Consider the following 18,114-nt stretch of genomic DNA (forward strand, 5'->3'; position numbering starts at 1 on the left):
TCATTCTAATTTTCGTAATTATAATTCTTTTCCTATTAAATTTACCACAAATATACATTTCTCGATTATACACATAGTATCAGTAATAAAAGTACCCTGCAAGATCACTATCAAGTTATATTCTTACAAGAAGACACTTATAGATATGTGATAATCATTTTGGACATGAGTGTACGTTTACATTACATTTAACATTAATCTTTCTCTAAATTCCGACGCCTACGTTCCGGCTGCGTTCATGTGCGGATACGGAGTAATTATAATTTTCTAATGTCGTAATTATAGGATATAAGATGATTTTTATAAGGTCTTACAAAGCAATGAAAAAATAAATTTGGAAAGAAATATACATGAACTTTTATTCTTCAGTTTCACAGAAATAATAATAATAATAATAAAATTGGTTAAAAGAAATGAAACATACATTTATGTGCGGAAGCCGCATTACTTTATCGTGATGTACATACTATATATTTCAGCACGGCTCAAGAAGTCATATAAAAATACAAAACATACAAGTTGTAAACAAAAACAACGAAACGTGTCTGTTTAGTATGCATATTTCCTTTTTCGAAACAATTATTAAACATATTAGTAGAATTGCAGTTTCAGTTGAAGCTCGAGTTCTACGTGTAAGATATTCTACTGAACAGACTGATCATGTTCAGTAATGTGTGTACAAGTAAAAATCAGAAGCATACCTGTTACACCTATTTATAGAAGTTTACATAGCATAGATTAACTGAAGAATTGACAACGCAAAAAACTAAACATTAGATGTTCTTAAAAATAAAAGAAAAAATGAATGCTCCTTTACCGAAAATATCTCACTACCTAGCATTCTATGAAAAAAAAAAATCGCACAAAACTCAACTTCAGTTGAAATGCAAGCACTAAGTATCCTTGCTTTCAAGTCCTCCTTCCGCATTTAAATGTGAGTTAATAAAAGCTCTTAACAAAACTGAAACTTCAAGTAAACCAGTTTGTAATTAAGTTACAAGAAGACTATTTTAATCATTACTAGACTATTGTTACGTAAAAACTAAAAACATCCTGGGAAAGCCAGTAGAATTTAACAAACTTGTTGTGCAGATTCTACCAAGGAATCTTTGATTTTTCATTTCTTGTGAATAATGCAAAATCAACGTTCAATATGAAAAATGTGAAAAGTAAGAGTTAGTCCTGGCAAAACCCTCTATAACTACACTGGAAAAATATGTAACAGAACATACATTTTGGATATCCTTGTCATCAGGGATACTCGAAATGTCCATTCTATCAACAAATTTTCCTAGCACCCGTAATACCATATTTTACAGATTTTCGTCTGTACTGTAACTCGTACATTTCAAATTTTTCATTTGGAACGTTGATTTTTCATTTTTTGTAACATACCGGAAAATCATGTGTGTCCTGGAAAAATCTATGATGAGAAGTCTTCATACATGATATATACGCATTAGTAAAAATGTTCCATGTTACAGAAAGGATTGCAAACATATACTGAAAAGTCTGGAATAAGAAGGTACTTTTTATGTAAACAATCTGAAGACAAAGTAGTACCTGTCCTCTTTCTCTTTTCGACTCTGAAGATAGACAACCATGTTATTTCTCTTACACAATAACAACGCGTTCCGTTTCAGGGTGTTGTGGCGCATCTCGACCACGATCAGTTTCCTGTCTACGCGCTTCACGTCCACCATCCCTGTCTTTAACGTGGCGAAACCAGTTCTGTATTACGGAATGCACTTCACATTCAGAAGCATTCAATGCGTATGGGCTTCTCCGAACTGCACCTGAAAACAATTACAAAGAAATTAGTGTTGCGATTCTATTAACATATCCTAAAATATATTACATGTAAAATACAATGTGAAGAAATTGATACACTCTTCAGGAAATCTGTGGGGCAATGACTTTTAAATTTGATCGGTATACTACAATCAGGAATTAAATTCTATGCTGATGGATTTTTTTTTTCCTAGCTCCTATCTACTACCTCACATACTTTTCGGGAGACTGGGACAAATGCATCTAATTCACCGCACTAACCTCGTTGAAACGTTTACGCCGTCTACTCTGGGAGGGCGTTGGTCTAGTTATTCTTAAATAACACTACCTTATTATAGGAAATTGTTGACTAATATAAAGCAACGTGTTCTTACGTGATGTTATCAATCACCGGTAGTTATTTTTGTTTTGACTCAAGATTAATTTCACAGGATTCAATTAATTTTTAATTACCGAGATTTGGATTGGCCGGGATAGTAAGAAGGTGACAAGAACGCCCTATTAATACGGTAAGATTGGGACATATGCTTGGTGCTGCTGAGGAAAATCCTGGAAAATCTCAGCTAAGATAATCTTATCCTCTTGATGCTTATTTCTGTCTTGCAGGTATGTCGAATTTATGGAAAATGATGTTCCGAAAGACGTCAGTTGCCTTATTGTATATTCCATCTATAGATGTGCAGTTCGGCTAATTGTTTGAACTTCCCCTGCTGGATTTTACAGCAGTATCTCTTCTTCCCCCTATCCCTCTTTTGACCGCATTTACGGGGTTGCAATGTCGCAGCACCCACTGTGTCTCGTGTCTCTTACTCTCACTCCCAATACTATCACTAATGTGAAACAGATGTCAGGCCTCCACATTTCGCTATAATCGAGCATAATATATATGTATAAGAAAACTATATATGTTGAACAGCAACCTTCTAATCACTGACTGAAAGGACAGCGTTTGGAACTGTGGCAACTAAGTACCCCACGTGGACTTGACGAGCGGTTGTCAAATGCTAGAAATAAGGGTTCTGGTTGGCCATTTAGTTAACGGGGGTGTTTTCCACAAGTTCTCGCGGACGATGACTTATTTATTGCACTAGCCCCCACACATAGAAGGCGGCATCCTTTATATACAAAATGCACATGTATAGATGGAATAGAGAATAATAGCAGTAATAGGTATATTGAATTTTTAATTTTTTAAAAGGCTTTAAGTAGCTTTGACTCACCGATGAAACCCACGCACACGGTGGTTCTTCAACACAAAACATACATGGCACGGGCCGGGATCAAACCAAGGATTCTATGCACCAGAGGCGAGCGCTCTACCAATGAGCCAACGCGGCTCCAGTAAATGTACTAGTAAGAATGCTACCATAAAAACAACTATAGCCTCTAGAGTACAGACGGTAAAGGTAACATATTTGTCATAAACATATTTAGGAACAAGCACAAGGAATAAAAAATGAATACATAACATTCATCCTGACAAGTAACATTGCAACATGAAGTATAAAGTATAGAGAAAAAACTTCTAAAATGCAGTACATGACATTAACTTACCCTAAAATAGTCGTTAATGTTGTAAGAAAATTACTTTATTATCCTATTCCACCTAAACAACAGCAAAACGAAAAAATGTATGTTCAGCAATTTACAGTTCCAGTAAAATCATAAAAATCTGATGACGCTAATTAAACGCAGCCAGTCAATCAAACCACCTAAATTATGCAAACTAATTCAACTGGATCCTGTCACAACAGTAACTACTCGCATGCATGGTTTACTGATAGAAATCGTAGCATCCACACCCGCGACAGATGCTTTTGTTGCATGCATGCATGCGGAGTTCACTAGTAGAAGTTGGAGAGCGGTCGCTCCTCAACGGTTGGAGGGCGGGACTATCTGGGGACCTGACAGTCAAAATATTCTTTTCTTTTGTTTCGTTACAGTATGCAGAAAACACATTATTGGTATTATTAATGTTACCTATTAATTTACAGTCCAAACATTAAAGCTGAATGAATTTCCTTCTACCTAGCCATGGGGGATATACGGAACCAAAAATGCATTTAAATCGCACGAGAAAAATGCACCTTGACAGGAATGGAACAGGAACTGTCCAAAGAATCTGAAACAACAGCAAGATTTAACAGTCGAGAGTTTGAATATATTTTAGGGTCCTTCTGCAACTTTGGTTCAGACCGGATGGATGGATGGTGATTGATGGAATGGAAGATGGGGGGGGGGAGGAAACGGAGAACTCCTAGAAACCCAACGCACATAGTGTCCACAAACCCGCATAGAATGAACTGGGTCCAATCCGGGGTCTCCGCGCACCAGAGGTGAGCCATTTGAAGTATGTATCCTACAGCTTTAAAAATGTTAAAATTTCATGATACTTATGATGGAACCCTGATTTGAAACTCGCTACACACAGACAAACCACCGGTGAGGCCTTCCTTACAGAGTATTAGAAGCCTACAACTGAAAGCATCCCGAATACTCACCTAGTAGAATATCCATCAATTTCAGGTGCCTGAGAGGTTTCTTGTTGTTCTTGCCTGTCCAGTTAAATTGAAGTGCCAAATTATTGCAGAATAGTTTTTTCAATATTCTTCGTACGATGTGTTGTACCTTTCTTCCTCCTACAAGGCTCAGTTGTAGCTCCTGCAATAAAAACACTTAGACATTTAGAGCGAAATTTGACGTAGATCACATGCAGAAGCATGTCATTTGAAATATATATATGAAAAACCCGAGTAAAATTGCTTTCTTTCAATTTTTGCAAGGTGGCGGGAAATCACTGCCAAATAGTTTTCGTCCAATTCGAAATGCCTTTCATTTGAGCTATGATCAACAGCTAATGAACTTCCTTCACCTAAAATTAAAATGGGATAAAAATAATGGTCGGAATGCAATTGAAAAATACAGACTAACTTACAAGATAAGAGCACAGTTTGGGAACATTGTTGTCGAATCAGTCTTCCAGTAGTGGTACTTTAGTATTAGTGTTTTATTAAAGCCCTGGCACTCACTGCCAAGACAAAATAACGAAAATCTTCCTAAACTTAGCCACACATATTACCACTTTTTACACGAGATATTCTCTCGACCACAGTTCGAAGCGGAAAAAGCAGAGGCTATATGTTCTATTTCGATTTTGACTCGACATACCGGCTATCTAAATGTTGAAATACAGTGAGAGTACGTTGCCTAAAAGATTGAATGACTAAAAACCAGTCAAGAATTTCTTTGTAGTTACGGGAGAGAGGGACATGGGGTGACTTTGATCCCCTACCAACAACTTTCTGAAAAAATAAAAATATTCGATTATGTTGCATTATAGAGAATAACAGGTTTCACATACTTTTTTGAAGAATGAATTTCCTGACTCTTTCAGATTTTCCCCGAGTGTTCACAAACAATTCTCCGTCCTCTTATTTACTTTGTTCTATATTGTACCTATTACAAGCAACGCTAAAGTTCCAAGAGTTTCTGTGTTTCAATAAGAATGGCATTTAATTTTTAACAGCCTTCTAATCACCCCACTCTAATAGCCATCTATCCTTCTGACTTTATTAAAAGATACACAAACACAGTTTACACAAAACAGTAATGAATGATTAAACAAATAGAACTTATCCTATAGAACTCATGGCTTATCACTGTAATGAAAACCTAATATGTTGTTTGCATATTAGGAACTGTGAAGGAAGAGCTAGGTTTATCATAAGAAGACACACATATATATAGGATGGATAGAAATTTTAAGAGTGAATTCCACGCACTAAAACAAGAATAATGTTCTTCTAAAAAAAAAATCGAAAGTTTCGCAGCCAGACCTTTGCAAAGCTATAGTGGCGTCATTATAAATGTCGTAATATCTGTACAAATAATGACGCAAGCAGTACCAATTTAGCAAATCACAGCGGAAGTTGTAACCAATGGCTCTATTTTAGCAAACTTTATGGTCGAATAATGCTGCTTGGATTTCTTCACATGCCTTATTAAACCATACTAATATTGTGACAAATGAATTTATACGTAGGGAAAATTCTGTATGCAGCACTCCTTTAATCAAAAAGTTTGCTGGAATAGATGGATTGGGCACACCTTCGAGTGTGATTCCCTAAAGCGAAAAGTCTTGCCTTAACTAGATGTTTTATTAAAATGAAATCATGTGGTACCGTAATTTATCCATTTTTGTAAACATTGATGTGTTATTCTAGTGGTAGCTTGCAATGATTTAAACAAACTTACTGGCAGATGATAAAGTCAGGTGTTCAGTAGCCTCGTTCCGATTCACAAGTTGGTCAGTCCTTACGCGAATATCCAATTCACATGACGACCTGGTGCAATCTAATGACGTACTTGGTGGTGTTGGGAATTTCAGTTGATTTTTACCTATAATTCGCATTCTTTTCTCATGTTCATCATCAGATCTATCTGAATCACTTTCCGAACAAGGCAATATTCTCTTCCCTATTCTTCGTTTCTTCTTCTCCCCTTCTTCTATTGCGGATTGTAATTCTGAATCGCTTTCTGCTTGCTTCAATTTCTGTCTGGCTTTAAGAATGTCATCTGAAAAAAAAAGAGATTTGTTATGAACAACTACATGGGGGCCAGAAAGTTTCTTTTTTTTCTGGGAGTGATCCATTCATCCCTCACAAATGCAAGCCCACCTCCAGAGCTTCTGTCAAATTCGACAACGTGGAACATCCTAATACAAATATATTTTAAAACATTCATTTAAAATTCTTGTGCACAAACACTATTACCTGCCTTGTCAATAATGTTACTGCTATAGATAAACAATATTAGAGCATGCAATATAACCAGTTCCGCCCCCTATATGAAAGTAAGGGAAAACGTAGAGGCACAATCAAAATTATTTTCACAAAATATTTTTAAAAATGCAAGTACACACTTGATTATACTGACGAATGCTTGCCCCCATGCGCGAGGCCCTTGGAAGGAATGAGTACAGAATGATTTCTGTGTTGCAGCATTATGCACCATGGTTATTTCACGAGCAGATTACGAAACTTTTTTTTATTTTTTTATTTCGATAGTAACACTGTAAGTCAAAGCTCCATGGAGTTGCCCTTTTACATACAGAATGGGTATGTAATTGTAATACACTCGCAATTCCTAAACCACAAATGAAAACAGAAGGTGCTGCAAATACGTGGCGAGCATTTTTTACTAATTTCAGTGGCGAACACTTGGAGTTTGTAGTCCATAAACTAACGGGGACAAGCAAGTAAGAGTATGGTTTAGGTAAGTTAGGTTTTTATTCATTTACATTCTGATAATATTTAACGAGAACAATTTCGTGGATTATAACAGCGAAGCCAACGAAAATGTTCTCTCTACAAATTTACATTTACAGTGCTCATGCCTCGAGTGAGAAAGGAAACCGGGTGTTGAACATGTACAAAACTATTTATAGTGGACATACATAACTGTCTTACCACAAGAACTATTTTCGTCAAGGTTAAAAAAAAGAACATTCAATCGGGCTTTACCGAGTTCTTAACAAAACATGTGATAGCTGTGTAATTGCAGTACAACATTCCCTCTGCACTTCGTCGTTCGCCAGAGCACAACAGACTACTAAATTATAGTGTTCATTTTCTTTATCCTTCATCTTACGGCTTTCCTGTGCCTCTTTACATAACATGTCTGTTTCTTTGAATTGATATTAGCATCCTAAACAAGCAGATGAACTACTAAGGGTGGACGGAGTCTACAGTATTTGTTAACGGGAACTGGAAATAAACCATTGCGTTCGATGGACACCGTCGAGACTTGAACCCGTGAGTAGGCGGCAGGTGCAAAGCAATAGATATTACCCTACTCACCAATATTATACGCTATACACCAATCCTTCTTAATAAATAAATAAATAAATAAATAATTAAATAAATAAATAAATCATTCATACTTAAATATGCAAAATTCGGCATATAACTATCACTATCACTACTACTGCCTATTACTATTATTACTAGGAGCTTTTATTATACTTTCGGTCGAAAATCAGGCAAATCAGGTGGACGGTCAACTTCAGAATAAATGTCGTTACAGGTAGATAGCAATTAGGCCTAACTTCACTTACTATCCTCCATAGGTTTCTCACCACCACTATGGTGGAAGAACATATAGTCCCACGTATATCTACGTATTTCATCCTAAAAACAATGGCTCGAGACTCCGAAAGTTATTCTCTTTGCGTTTACCCACTCCAACACACTTTCCTTAACATCACGTTTCTGATATAAATTTGACTTTACTTGGTGTAGATAAACTGATCCGAACCCAAAATCGTATTCATTCTGTTGGACGCAGTAAGGATCCTATGCCGATATAAAAATAGCCTTGTACATATTCAACCATAGGCCTACCTGCTTCCTTTCTCGTTCGAGATACAAAGACCATAAATGAAGATTTCCTAGTGATCACAATTTACAATTTTGTTGGTTCCGCTATTGAATCCACGAAGTCACTCCTGTAAAGGATTACGCAACTGGAGTAACACCAAGTCATTATTATTTAAAATTGTTATAAAGAATGACGAAAATTACCTTGGAATTACTCGAGCAGAAGGTTCTATCAAATTTTGAGTCATCTCTTGCATTTTCGGGTTAGATTAGAGCTTTGAATTTCTTTTAACAGAGCATGCACTAAATAAGAAGCTCCATTACTACTTGCAGATTGAATTCAGGAGGGCTGAGTAAATATAGTGTGACATATGGCATAAAAACTACAGTGCATAAAATATGAACCAACTTGTACTAGGTGGCCATTAGAAAGCACGAATGCCATCTAACCGAATTAGGGCAGGAGTGCAGCAGTGGGAACCAGAGGTAACGAGGAGGTGCGTCCGTAGAGAGCAGGCGCGTCAACGATGGGAAGTATACGCATGAACGAGTAAAATGGAAGAAGACACGCATACAATACTTTCACCGTTACTCAAAATTCGGGTTCACTCGAGCAAACGGTTCTACTGAAAACAAAATTTATAAGTAAAATACGGTGTAAAACACTTTTCATAAAAGTAGAAGATTGTGAGTATGAGTAATTACTGTTATTGGATATCATATTGAAATACATTTTGAATGGCAGTCAACGTATTCTAAGTGTAACTATTTACTGGAGCGGAAGAATACAAAAATGCAAAGGTGGAAATAAACGGCGGGAACATTCTGTTCGTGTTAACATTGGACGTTTGCGATGGAAGTAATGGAAATACACAATTTTATTACAAAGAATTGTGATAAAGCGCGTTATGTCAGAAAGTTTTTGGAGCGTCATCGTATGTTGAAACGTAAAATCTACTATGCGAAGTGTGGAAAAAAAGTAAAAATTAAGAACAGATGAATTTCTCCTCGCAACGGGCCATTTGTACCCGGGAAAGCAATGATGCCATTCTGAAGATAGGAATTATTTACAATTATTTAAGTCCTTTTGAAGCTAAAAATTATTGCGGATATTTTATGTATTTTCCACTGTTCTCGCTGGTGCGTATGCCCTCTATCGCTGACGCGCCTGCTCCCTATAGACGCACCCCCTCGCTCGGGTCCCCTTGCTGCGCTCCTTCTGACTCAGTTAGATAGCATTCGTGCTTTTTAGTGGCCACCTAGCACAAGTTGGTTCATGGTTTATGCACTAGCTCCTCATTTAAAAGAAACCTTAAAATACACTAATTGTGTGAAAATTTGGTTGAACCTTCTGCTCGAGTAAAGCCCAAAATTCATTTCAAAGACTGTCCATTGACAGTTATTACTCATATGCAGACTCTCATCCTTCACGAAAAAAGGTTCACATAGTATATTTGGGTAAACTTTACATGACACGCTCCAGCTGCGCATCGATATGTAGAGCCCTTTTAAAAAGTATAGTAGAGTAGGGTAGGGTAGGGTAGAGTAGAGTAAGATAGAAATAAGCAGGGTAGGGGTTAGGAACGGGTTAGCTTAACCTCTTCAGTCCCAAGCTGTTAGTTGGAATCGCAGAGATAGGAGTTTTATATATTATGAAATTGGGGTGCTACGAAACACATAAATGACAGTTTCGTTGGGGTGGGGTTGACGGGATGGGGTGGGGGGCCTGTTCAGCCGGCTGAACATTTGTAACAAGGCACTATATTTCTGTCCATAATCGGATACTTATCTCTGAAAGAACAGGGAGATTCACCTTCTTAAATTTTGAGTACATTTATTTCTATATTTATCGTACATTTAGTTATGTATGTTGACTATGTTAAACTAATATGGAATGTGTACCAGGGGCGGATCCAGGACCGACTTCTGGGGGGGCGGTGGGTTGTCATACTGCAATTTTTAAGGGCTCCGAACTTTGGGATGGGTTATATATATAATAAGAAAGTTTCGTCTTCTGGGGGGGGTATCGCCCCCTGGATCCGCCCTTGATGTGTACAATATTTATAATGTGTTTATATCGATAATTTGTGAACTATTAGTTCTTTCCATTTCATTTCCCTTTCTGCATTTCATTATCCGGTTCACTTTCCATAGAAATCATAGAAACAGTTCCTGTTTTCCTGAATGCAGAATAATACTGCACTAGACACATTTGGAACCTGTTGATTTTGAACACCCTGGTTTATTGTTTATATGGATTAACAATTAGAAACAGTTCTTTACCTGGACATTCGACTAGCTACTGGCACGCTTAGTACTAGTCCTGTTGCCAGCCCTTATGTTGAAGCCAACGAACATTCATTAATATATCGTCGTAGGAGGCTTCTCCTTAATTATTCTGCACACGTACTCTGTATTTCTAATCACCTGTGTAGATTTTTGTGTGTCATGGCCGGATTTACGACCTCTATGCTGCACGTCATCGCTGTACACATGGTCCGTCCATGGTACATCCATGTGTGTAAGAGTCTCCTTTCTGACGAATTTGTGTGGCCCTCTCTTTCGTTGCTTCAATTTTTTGTTGTCCCGTCAAGGCTGCTTCGATCACCACGGTTTGAATTACGCTTGTCTTCACACCCCAAGCAGCATACTAATTCCCAGGTGTACCAGCAACAGTTTGCCGCACTCTTACGGATGATTTAAAGAGGGAAATTCTGTTGGCTGTGCCTTTGTCATTGATGAGAGCAACTCAGAATATAGCTTACATCGCCTGTGATCCGTATATACTGCTTAATTTATTGCCATTAAGCTTGCCCTGGAACATGTTCTCACGCTCCCGTTCCGTCGTGTGCTGGCTTGCATCGATTCTCAGACCGTAATTAGGGGCCTCCAGAAGTCTTCACTACGCACGGCTTCGTTGAAAACATTTTTCTGAGATCCAGCCATCAGCTCTAACACCAGGACTGTGTCATCGTTGTCTGTTGGATGCCGGGTCATGTTGGCATCCGGGGAAACGAACGTGCTGCCACAATCGCCAAGAATGCCGCCTTGTCTGAAGTTGCATTGGAGCATATTCTTCCTTACTGCGATCTTTACTCAGTTTTCCTCCTTGATACGCACTCATTGGCAAGCAGTTTGGGACAAGCCTAATGAAAATGAACGCAGTTAAGCCGCTCCTAGGAAAGTGACATACATCTTCTCGCTCTAGTCATCGAGATGAAGTATCTTCTGACGCGTTTTCGTATCGGAAATTCTCGCGTGACACATGAGTATTTGCTGCGTGGTTTGGGCCGTCCATATTGTGAGGAGTGTATTGTTCCTCTGAGTATTCAGCGCATTCTTGTGGAATGTCCTGAATATTCAGATCTCAGAGAACGTCACGGATTGCCTTGTACCTTTACCCGCACTTTGGTGGATAATGATGGTATTGTTAGCTTGGTACTTCAGTTTCTTCATGCTTCTGAGGTTGATCACATTCTCTGTTCTTTCTAGTCTCTTTATTCTTTTAATTGCTGCTACGCTTTTAACTATTGTTCTATCTTTTTATTGTTTTATCTATATTTATTGTTCTTTTTATCTATTTTTATTCCATATATTTATTCTTTTATCATTATTTTTTTAAATTTTGCAGCACGTTTTGTTTTTATATATTCGTTTTAGCTTTTCCTTGCTCTTCTATTGATGCAGTACTTGTGCGAGCAGCCGTGTCCGTCGTGACACGAACACATGGCCTCAATGCTGAGGTCCCCATTCACTCCCCCCCCAACTCAGTCATACATATAGATTACTAAACTGGTAATTAGAAATATTAATAAGCTGGATACACTCATCCCGTCAATGAATGCAGCCTAAATTCAAAAATTACAAAAATGTGGAGCAACATTATGTTTACTTCTTCCTCTTCAGAGCTTAGTACTTGAATACTAACTGTTTCATTCTCGATCCATCACTTTCATAAGCGTCAATATCGCTTTCATCAATCATTTGGAGTACATCATCCTGGTCAAGGCCTCGATCTGAAATGGAAATCGAAACGAGTTTTCTCTTTAATTAACCAGAATTGTCAAGTTCTAGAGTTAATTCGTTAAAAAGAAACGCCAAATTAACATTTAAAATAATACATACAACATTAAATAAATACAGCAACAATTCCAGCTAGTTAAGCATCCAACCCTGGCTACAAGCCTAAACAATTATACAAACAATTGTTCAATGTTTCTAGGAAGTAACAATAAAAATGAAATACGATGCAGTAGTACAAGGATTAGCCAGAATTTTATCAGTTGCGTACGATTGTTCAGCCGGCTGAACATGCCAACAATGGCGTCTTATATTTCCAGACTTTAGTTCATATCAATGAAATTTCTTACTAATAATACACAACAGACATTTCTTGATAAGCAAGAAGCGAAATGTATTCCCTAAAATAGGTTTTATAATGAATAGACGTACCTTTCTGAAAGGACGATGCAGCTTCCCGCTTCTCTGGACGTCCAGCCATACTTCGGAACACAAAACAAACAAAAGAGACGCGACACTCGCACTACTCACGTATACAGATAAAGTACAATGTTCAACGAGCTCGATGACGGAACTTGAGTGCATTTGCCCCGTTCGCAATAATACAACGTGTCCTTGAAATTTGTTCAGCGGGCTCGACAAGGGGACTGAAGAGGTTAAGGTTAGGTAAGTTTTGATCCATTTTCATAAAATTATTCCAGTGTAATTTCTCGTTTCTGAGTATACCTGCTGGAGCGGACGCTGTAAAGTTAACCCGTATATTTTAGCTATAAATTTTCTATTTGGCAGAACCGTCTGCTCGAGTGAACCCATTACCTTAAGTTACTTGTGTTGATAGGGACATTCTTTTATGTGTGACCCTTGGTTTACAATTATCAAAAAGGATTATGCCTGAAAATGTTAATTTATACATATATGCAGGCCTGCTGTTGTGTCTGCTCTTTTTCTACCACTTCTCAAGCGAACCGTACATTTGAGTGTTATTTTAAAGCCCTTTAGTATCTATGGCTCAAACCATGCACCATACATATAATGAACAAATACCACGGCTTTAATTTTGGACAAGACAGGGGCATGTCCTCATGTACTTTTGTTGAGTATGCATAATACTGTATAAGCTGATGGCCTCGTTCTGTAAGCAAAACAATCAGCTTGATACCTACAAATTACATTAAGGATGAAAGTTGATATTTCTTCACCAACTTTAGGGAACACATATATGCACTTCTACATAATAATTATTTACTGAAAATACATAGATTTAATTTATAAGTAATAAAGAAACACAACTCACCTTCCCGCGCTCTACTTCAACATTCCACTTCTTTGCCTTACTCCCAGAATTCTCATTCCTAACCTTCAGCTAACAACGACGCAACGAATCGCGAGACACCTCTGTTAGTGACACAAATTCATTATCACACAAGTCCATTATCTGGATGCACAACAAATGGAATTGACAATATTTAAACGAAATATATAATTTTAGATCTCTCCGTTCAATTTCTTAATTTCAGAATTGGCGACAAACTCCCGATGTAGGGGAGGAGAAAAATGCCGACAAATATTGACAGTCCTTTTCTGGACGACTTTGATTATCGGGCCGATATCGGTTAATCGTCCCAAAAAGGATGCTTTTTTCCCGACAATTTCGAACATAGGGCCTACGTGCTACATTGTCCTGAAAAAGACCGGACGATAAATGGACGATGCCGACCATAAAAGTACATCGGCCCTATGGTTTGTGCTACTAGGGCGGAAACTAAATTAGGCTGGGAGATCTTAAGTTGACAAAACCAGAGCACCACACAATATGACGTCACTAAATGTGATAGTAAGTTGAGCAGTGTTTGCAACTGATTTGGTGTCAACTTATTGATTTTATACTAGAGTAACAGATCGGTAAAGAAAATATGTTTAAAAATGATTATCTGTTAATGAAGTAATATACTTAAAGAGATATTTGTATATTTGTATGAAAACATAGCATTTCCACACGCGATATTTGATGATGTGCTCCGCGAAAGATTTGTTGCCACAAAAAATTTGGAGATCCACAATATATAATTGACATAAAAATTAATGATAGGTCTACATCATATTAATATATGACAGGCCCTAAATCCATGGGGTCTAGGGGGGCGGGCCCCTCTAAATTTTTACGGTACTGGTCCCCTAAAATTTTCACAGTATGCTTGCAAATGAACTATAACAGGGTGCAAAATTTCAAAGTCAGACGCACTCGCCAATCCAAAAATAATGGTCGCCAGTATCTCTCACGTACAAATTGAGATGTCCCCCCCTAAACGGCCTTTGATTTGACAAAGAAAGACTTCACATTCCGTGTTTTCTCTTACTCAGTGACAATTATTTTCTTACGAAATAGAAAATGCGCTGCCCTGTGAGTTCAGGCAGAAACCATTCCTACTGAACACTGGTCGCCAGCTCTAAATTTCTAGTCGCCAAATTCTAGTCGAAAATTTGTACGCTGAGCTATAACATGATGATTAACTATAATACGTTTGGATCGGGACTCCCTCCCAAAAATCTAGGGGTAGCCCGGTAGAAGTTTGGGGCTACCCCTAGATTTTTGGGGTGGCTACCAGCCTAGTATGTGATAAGTGGCCGTAACTTGAGGAGGGAGAGGGCAAATGCTTCCCCAAGGAAGCTCCCCGCCGTTCCAGGGGACCCATTTTAAGACAACATTTTCTTACTCCGTATACGATACTAACATGAAATTATAAATGATGCATCGAATATGTCCACTATATTATATAAACAAAACAACACATAAAAGGTAAATAAAACAAAAATGAGTCGTGGGCCCATTTCAATAAAAAAAAGTTTCTATTAGAGGCCCTAGAAGTAATGTTTATTTGCATGGCTTTGATATTTGTCAATATTGCCCCCTTAATTCATTTGTCATGTATAGAACGGGATCAAAGGTGTAACTAACGACCCGGGCCCATAAAGAGTAAGAGAAAGATGGAAAGAGGGACCCCAAAATTAGAGAAACAACTTTTTTCTAGGAGCACCAAATACGCGTATTAATGCTTACCCCCCTCCCAAGAAAACAATCTAAGTTATGGCGCTGGATAAATGGATGCAGGTGTAGAATACATAAACATAAAAACAGTAATTATGATTAAAATGAATGACTGCGTGTGAAAGAGGACTGTATTACTAATTTTTAAAAATTATAGAACGTTTACTGTATGTAGGAAACGATGGTAGTGTCCTATTTTATGAGTTGGAATTTGCAAAATTTACGAAAGAAATATGTAATATATTTCTCGGGTTCTCTAGGATTACGGGGGACCAAAACCGCGTAAAAACACAATGTTTATAGGTGGAATGAGTTCATGTTGCGGAAAGATAATTGATATTGATATGTGAGTAATTTGTGAACTGAGTAGACTGGAAATGTCGTGTGCTGAATGGAAAATTTTGCAATTACTATTTGCTATTAATTAGAATGGACAAATATAACGTGCATTGCGGCGTTCTAACCCGACTTCGCTTGCTAGCGCTCGCTCGGCAATATTTATTTATTTATTTATTGATACAAGTCATGGCCATTACCGGCATCTATGGCCTTAAGCACGTCAGGTTGGAGGGATGATATCCTCTGCGAGCACACAATCACGGTACGGGGGAGAGATATAAGTAACGGATAAGGAAAGAAGCGGCCTGAGGCCTGTAAATTAGATACCATCCCCGCATTTATCTGGTGTGAATGAGGAAATCCCTGGAAAAACCTCATTTAGGATAGCTAGCCTGAAAAAGCTGTTACAGCTTTTCGACCGACGGACCCTGCCGGAAATCGAGCCCAGGACCAAAGGCGAGAGCATTAGCGACTACCCATGCTCAGCAATACTGTCTGAAACTCTTTAGTTAGTGGTATGTTTGGCTTTAGGTTGATTAACCTCAAAAACATTTAAGAAAACAACAATGATTTTCAACAAAAAATGCTTTCTCCCAGTAATCCAACATATGGCTAGTTTTCAAAGCACATACTGAGAAAAAAAATTGTAGGTAGCGTACTCCAAATGGTAGGTTACATGCGTAATTCCTGTAGTTTTTGGACTTAACGTACAGCAAACGTATAACTGAAAACGCATGTTTTATAATACTTACTTTCCGTATAAGTGTTCCATCTATACGTACTTTCCGTATGAAACAATATAGGCGGTCAGGATCTCACATACAAATCCACGCAGAATGTCCATAGTAGAATAGAATGTAACATAGGTGATATACGGAAAACTGTTAGATGTCAGACATCCTGCAATGGCATGATGTAACATCTAAGGGCAGTGTGCATGTAGCATACGCTACATACTGATTTCTGTAGTAAGCAAGAGGATTTTGTATATTTGTACAATATACCGCTGTCCGGAGAACGGATTTTTCTTAGTGTGCAGTTCATAAGGAAGGGCGCCCATGTTGTGGTTTCCAAGGGGGGCAAGTATAAGCGACGTTTCAAATATAGTTTCAAATTTTGCTGTAAGTAATGTAAAAATTCTATTGGGTTTTCAGTATTCTCAAGTACAACTTCCTCTTAGGGGGCGAGCGCCCCACCTTTCCCCCCTTGATGGGCGCTCTTGTTCACAAGCAATGCAGTTAGACTATGTGGGTGCTGAACCTGTGGGTTCAGTATTTCTTGATAAATCCATTAAATGTTGTGTGTGTAATCCACAACGCACACATATATAGGTGGGAATTCCTATCACTTAAGGACCTCCCCATTTAAGGCAGTAATAAATGAGAAAATTGTCGATAAGTGATTCACCTACTTTGATTTTGCGAATAGATGGTACTATGCGACTTTGTCCATGCGGCGTCTAGGGTATGGTCGACGCCGATAAGCTAATAAAACGAAATACTTCAAAACTTGAAACGTAAACGTAAACCTCCTGTAGCTTAGGTATAGGCTGCATAATTACTTTATTACATCAGTGTTAATGTGCATCCTTAAATTGGGATAGAGCAGTTTCCGCAGTTCAGATCAATATGAAATGAAACCTTTGAGTTTTTCGTCCCACGGTTATGCCGGTGAGGCTAGAGACGGTTCAGATCAATAATACGTGGACAAATTCGTATTAGTTTGAAACCCACATTTCTCGATGAAAAGTGTCATCACGCCTTCTAGACTGTACATGTGTTGGCGCATACCAGTGATCCACCAGGATGAGGTAAAATTCAAGGGCACCACAAGAGATAATTGTTCAAAAATTACATTTAAAAAAAAATGATGGGTGCACACTTAGTAGTAGTCATAGTAGTAATGATAGTATAGTAGTAATAAGGCAGTAGTAGTAGAGTAGTAGTTTACTAGTAGCCAGGCCCGCAACCAGAGGGGGCCAGGTCCCTCTAAACTTTTTGTGGCCCCTCCAGACTTCAATACAAAATTTTATTATTAATACAAAAAACAATTTAGATATTTATAAGATAATTTTAAAGACTTGGCCCCCCGTAACAGATTCACGGTCCTCCCAAACCTTTGTAGCTGGTTTCGACCCTGGTAGTTGCAATGATAGTATAATAATAGGCTAATAGCAGTAGTAGTAGTAGTATAGTAAGGCAGTAATGGCAGGCCTAGTAGTTGAGTAGTAGTAGTAATAATAGTATACTAGTAGTAGTAGAGTAGCAGTAGTTCGGGTTAGGTTAGGGTAGGTTCAGGCAGCGAAATAGTCATATTTCAAGTCCCTTGTACATTATGTTGCAGCCCTGGAATAACGCCCTTATGGAGAGTTTCATAGAATTAAAGCAACATCTTATTTCTGTATCTATGTTCACAGATGACTTACATATTCTGCGCCTTCATAAATAAATTCCCTAAACATTTGTCTTTTGTTCTGAATTAACACCTTTTACCTGTAAATTGTAATTTTAAAAATGTCCACGTATTCTTAATCCCGTTTCT

The 18,114-nt window shown here is 37.9% G+C and overlaps 1 protein-coding gene across 2 annotated transcripts; it reads right to left on the minus strand.

Annotated features, from left to right (window-relative positions):
- Positions 1-340: 340 nt before the first annotated feature.
- On the minus strand, positions 341-15,211 carry LOC145690900 (uncharacterized). Of its 2 annotated transcripts, XM_081766320.1 has the most exons (4): positions 13,483-15,211; positions 6,046-6,366; positions 4,293-4,452; positions 341-1,796 (listed from the first exon to the last, which is right to left on the minus strand). In XM_081766320.1, the coding sequence occupies exons 3-4, from the start codon at positions 4,306-4,308 to the stop codon at positions 1,615-1,617; spliced, it is 198 nt and encodes a 65-aa protein (XP_081622446.1). In that variant the 5' UTR covers positions 4,309-4,452; positions 6,046-6,366; positions 13,483-15,211; the 3' UTR covers positions 341-1,614. The 2 variants fall into 2 exon arrangements, with proteins under 2 accessions (XP_081622446.1, XP_081622445.1); XM_081766319.1 differs by lacking the exon at positions 13,483-15,211 and having other exon boundaries at positions 6,046-9,333.
- Between the last annotated feature and the right edge of the window lie 2,903 nt (positions 15,212-18,114).

Source organism: Thermobia domestica, chromosome 7 (genome assembly GCF_964235325.1).
Source record: "Thermobia domestica chromosome 7, izTheDome1.hap1.1, whole genome shotgun sequence".
Classification (NCBI taxonomy): Eukaryota; Metazoa; Arthropoda; class Insecta; order Zygentoma; family Lepismatidae; genus Thermobia; species Thermobia domestica.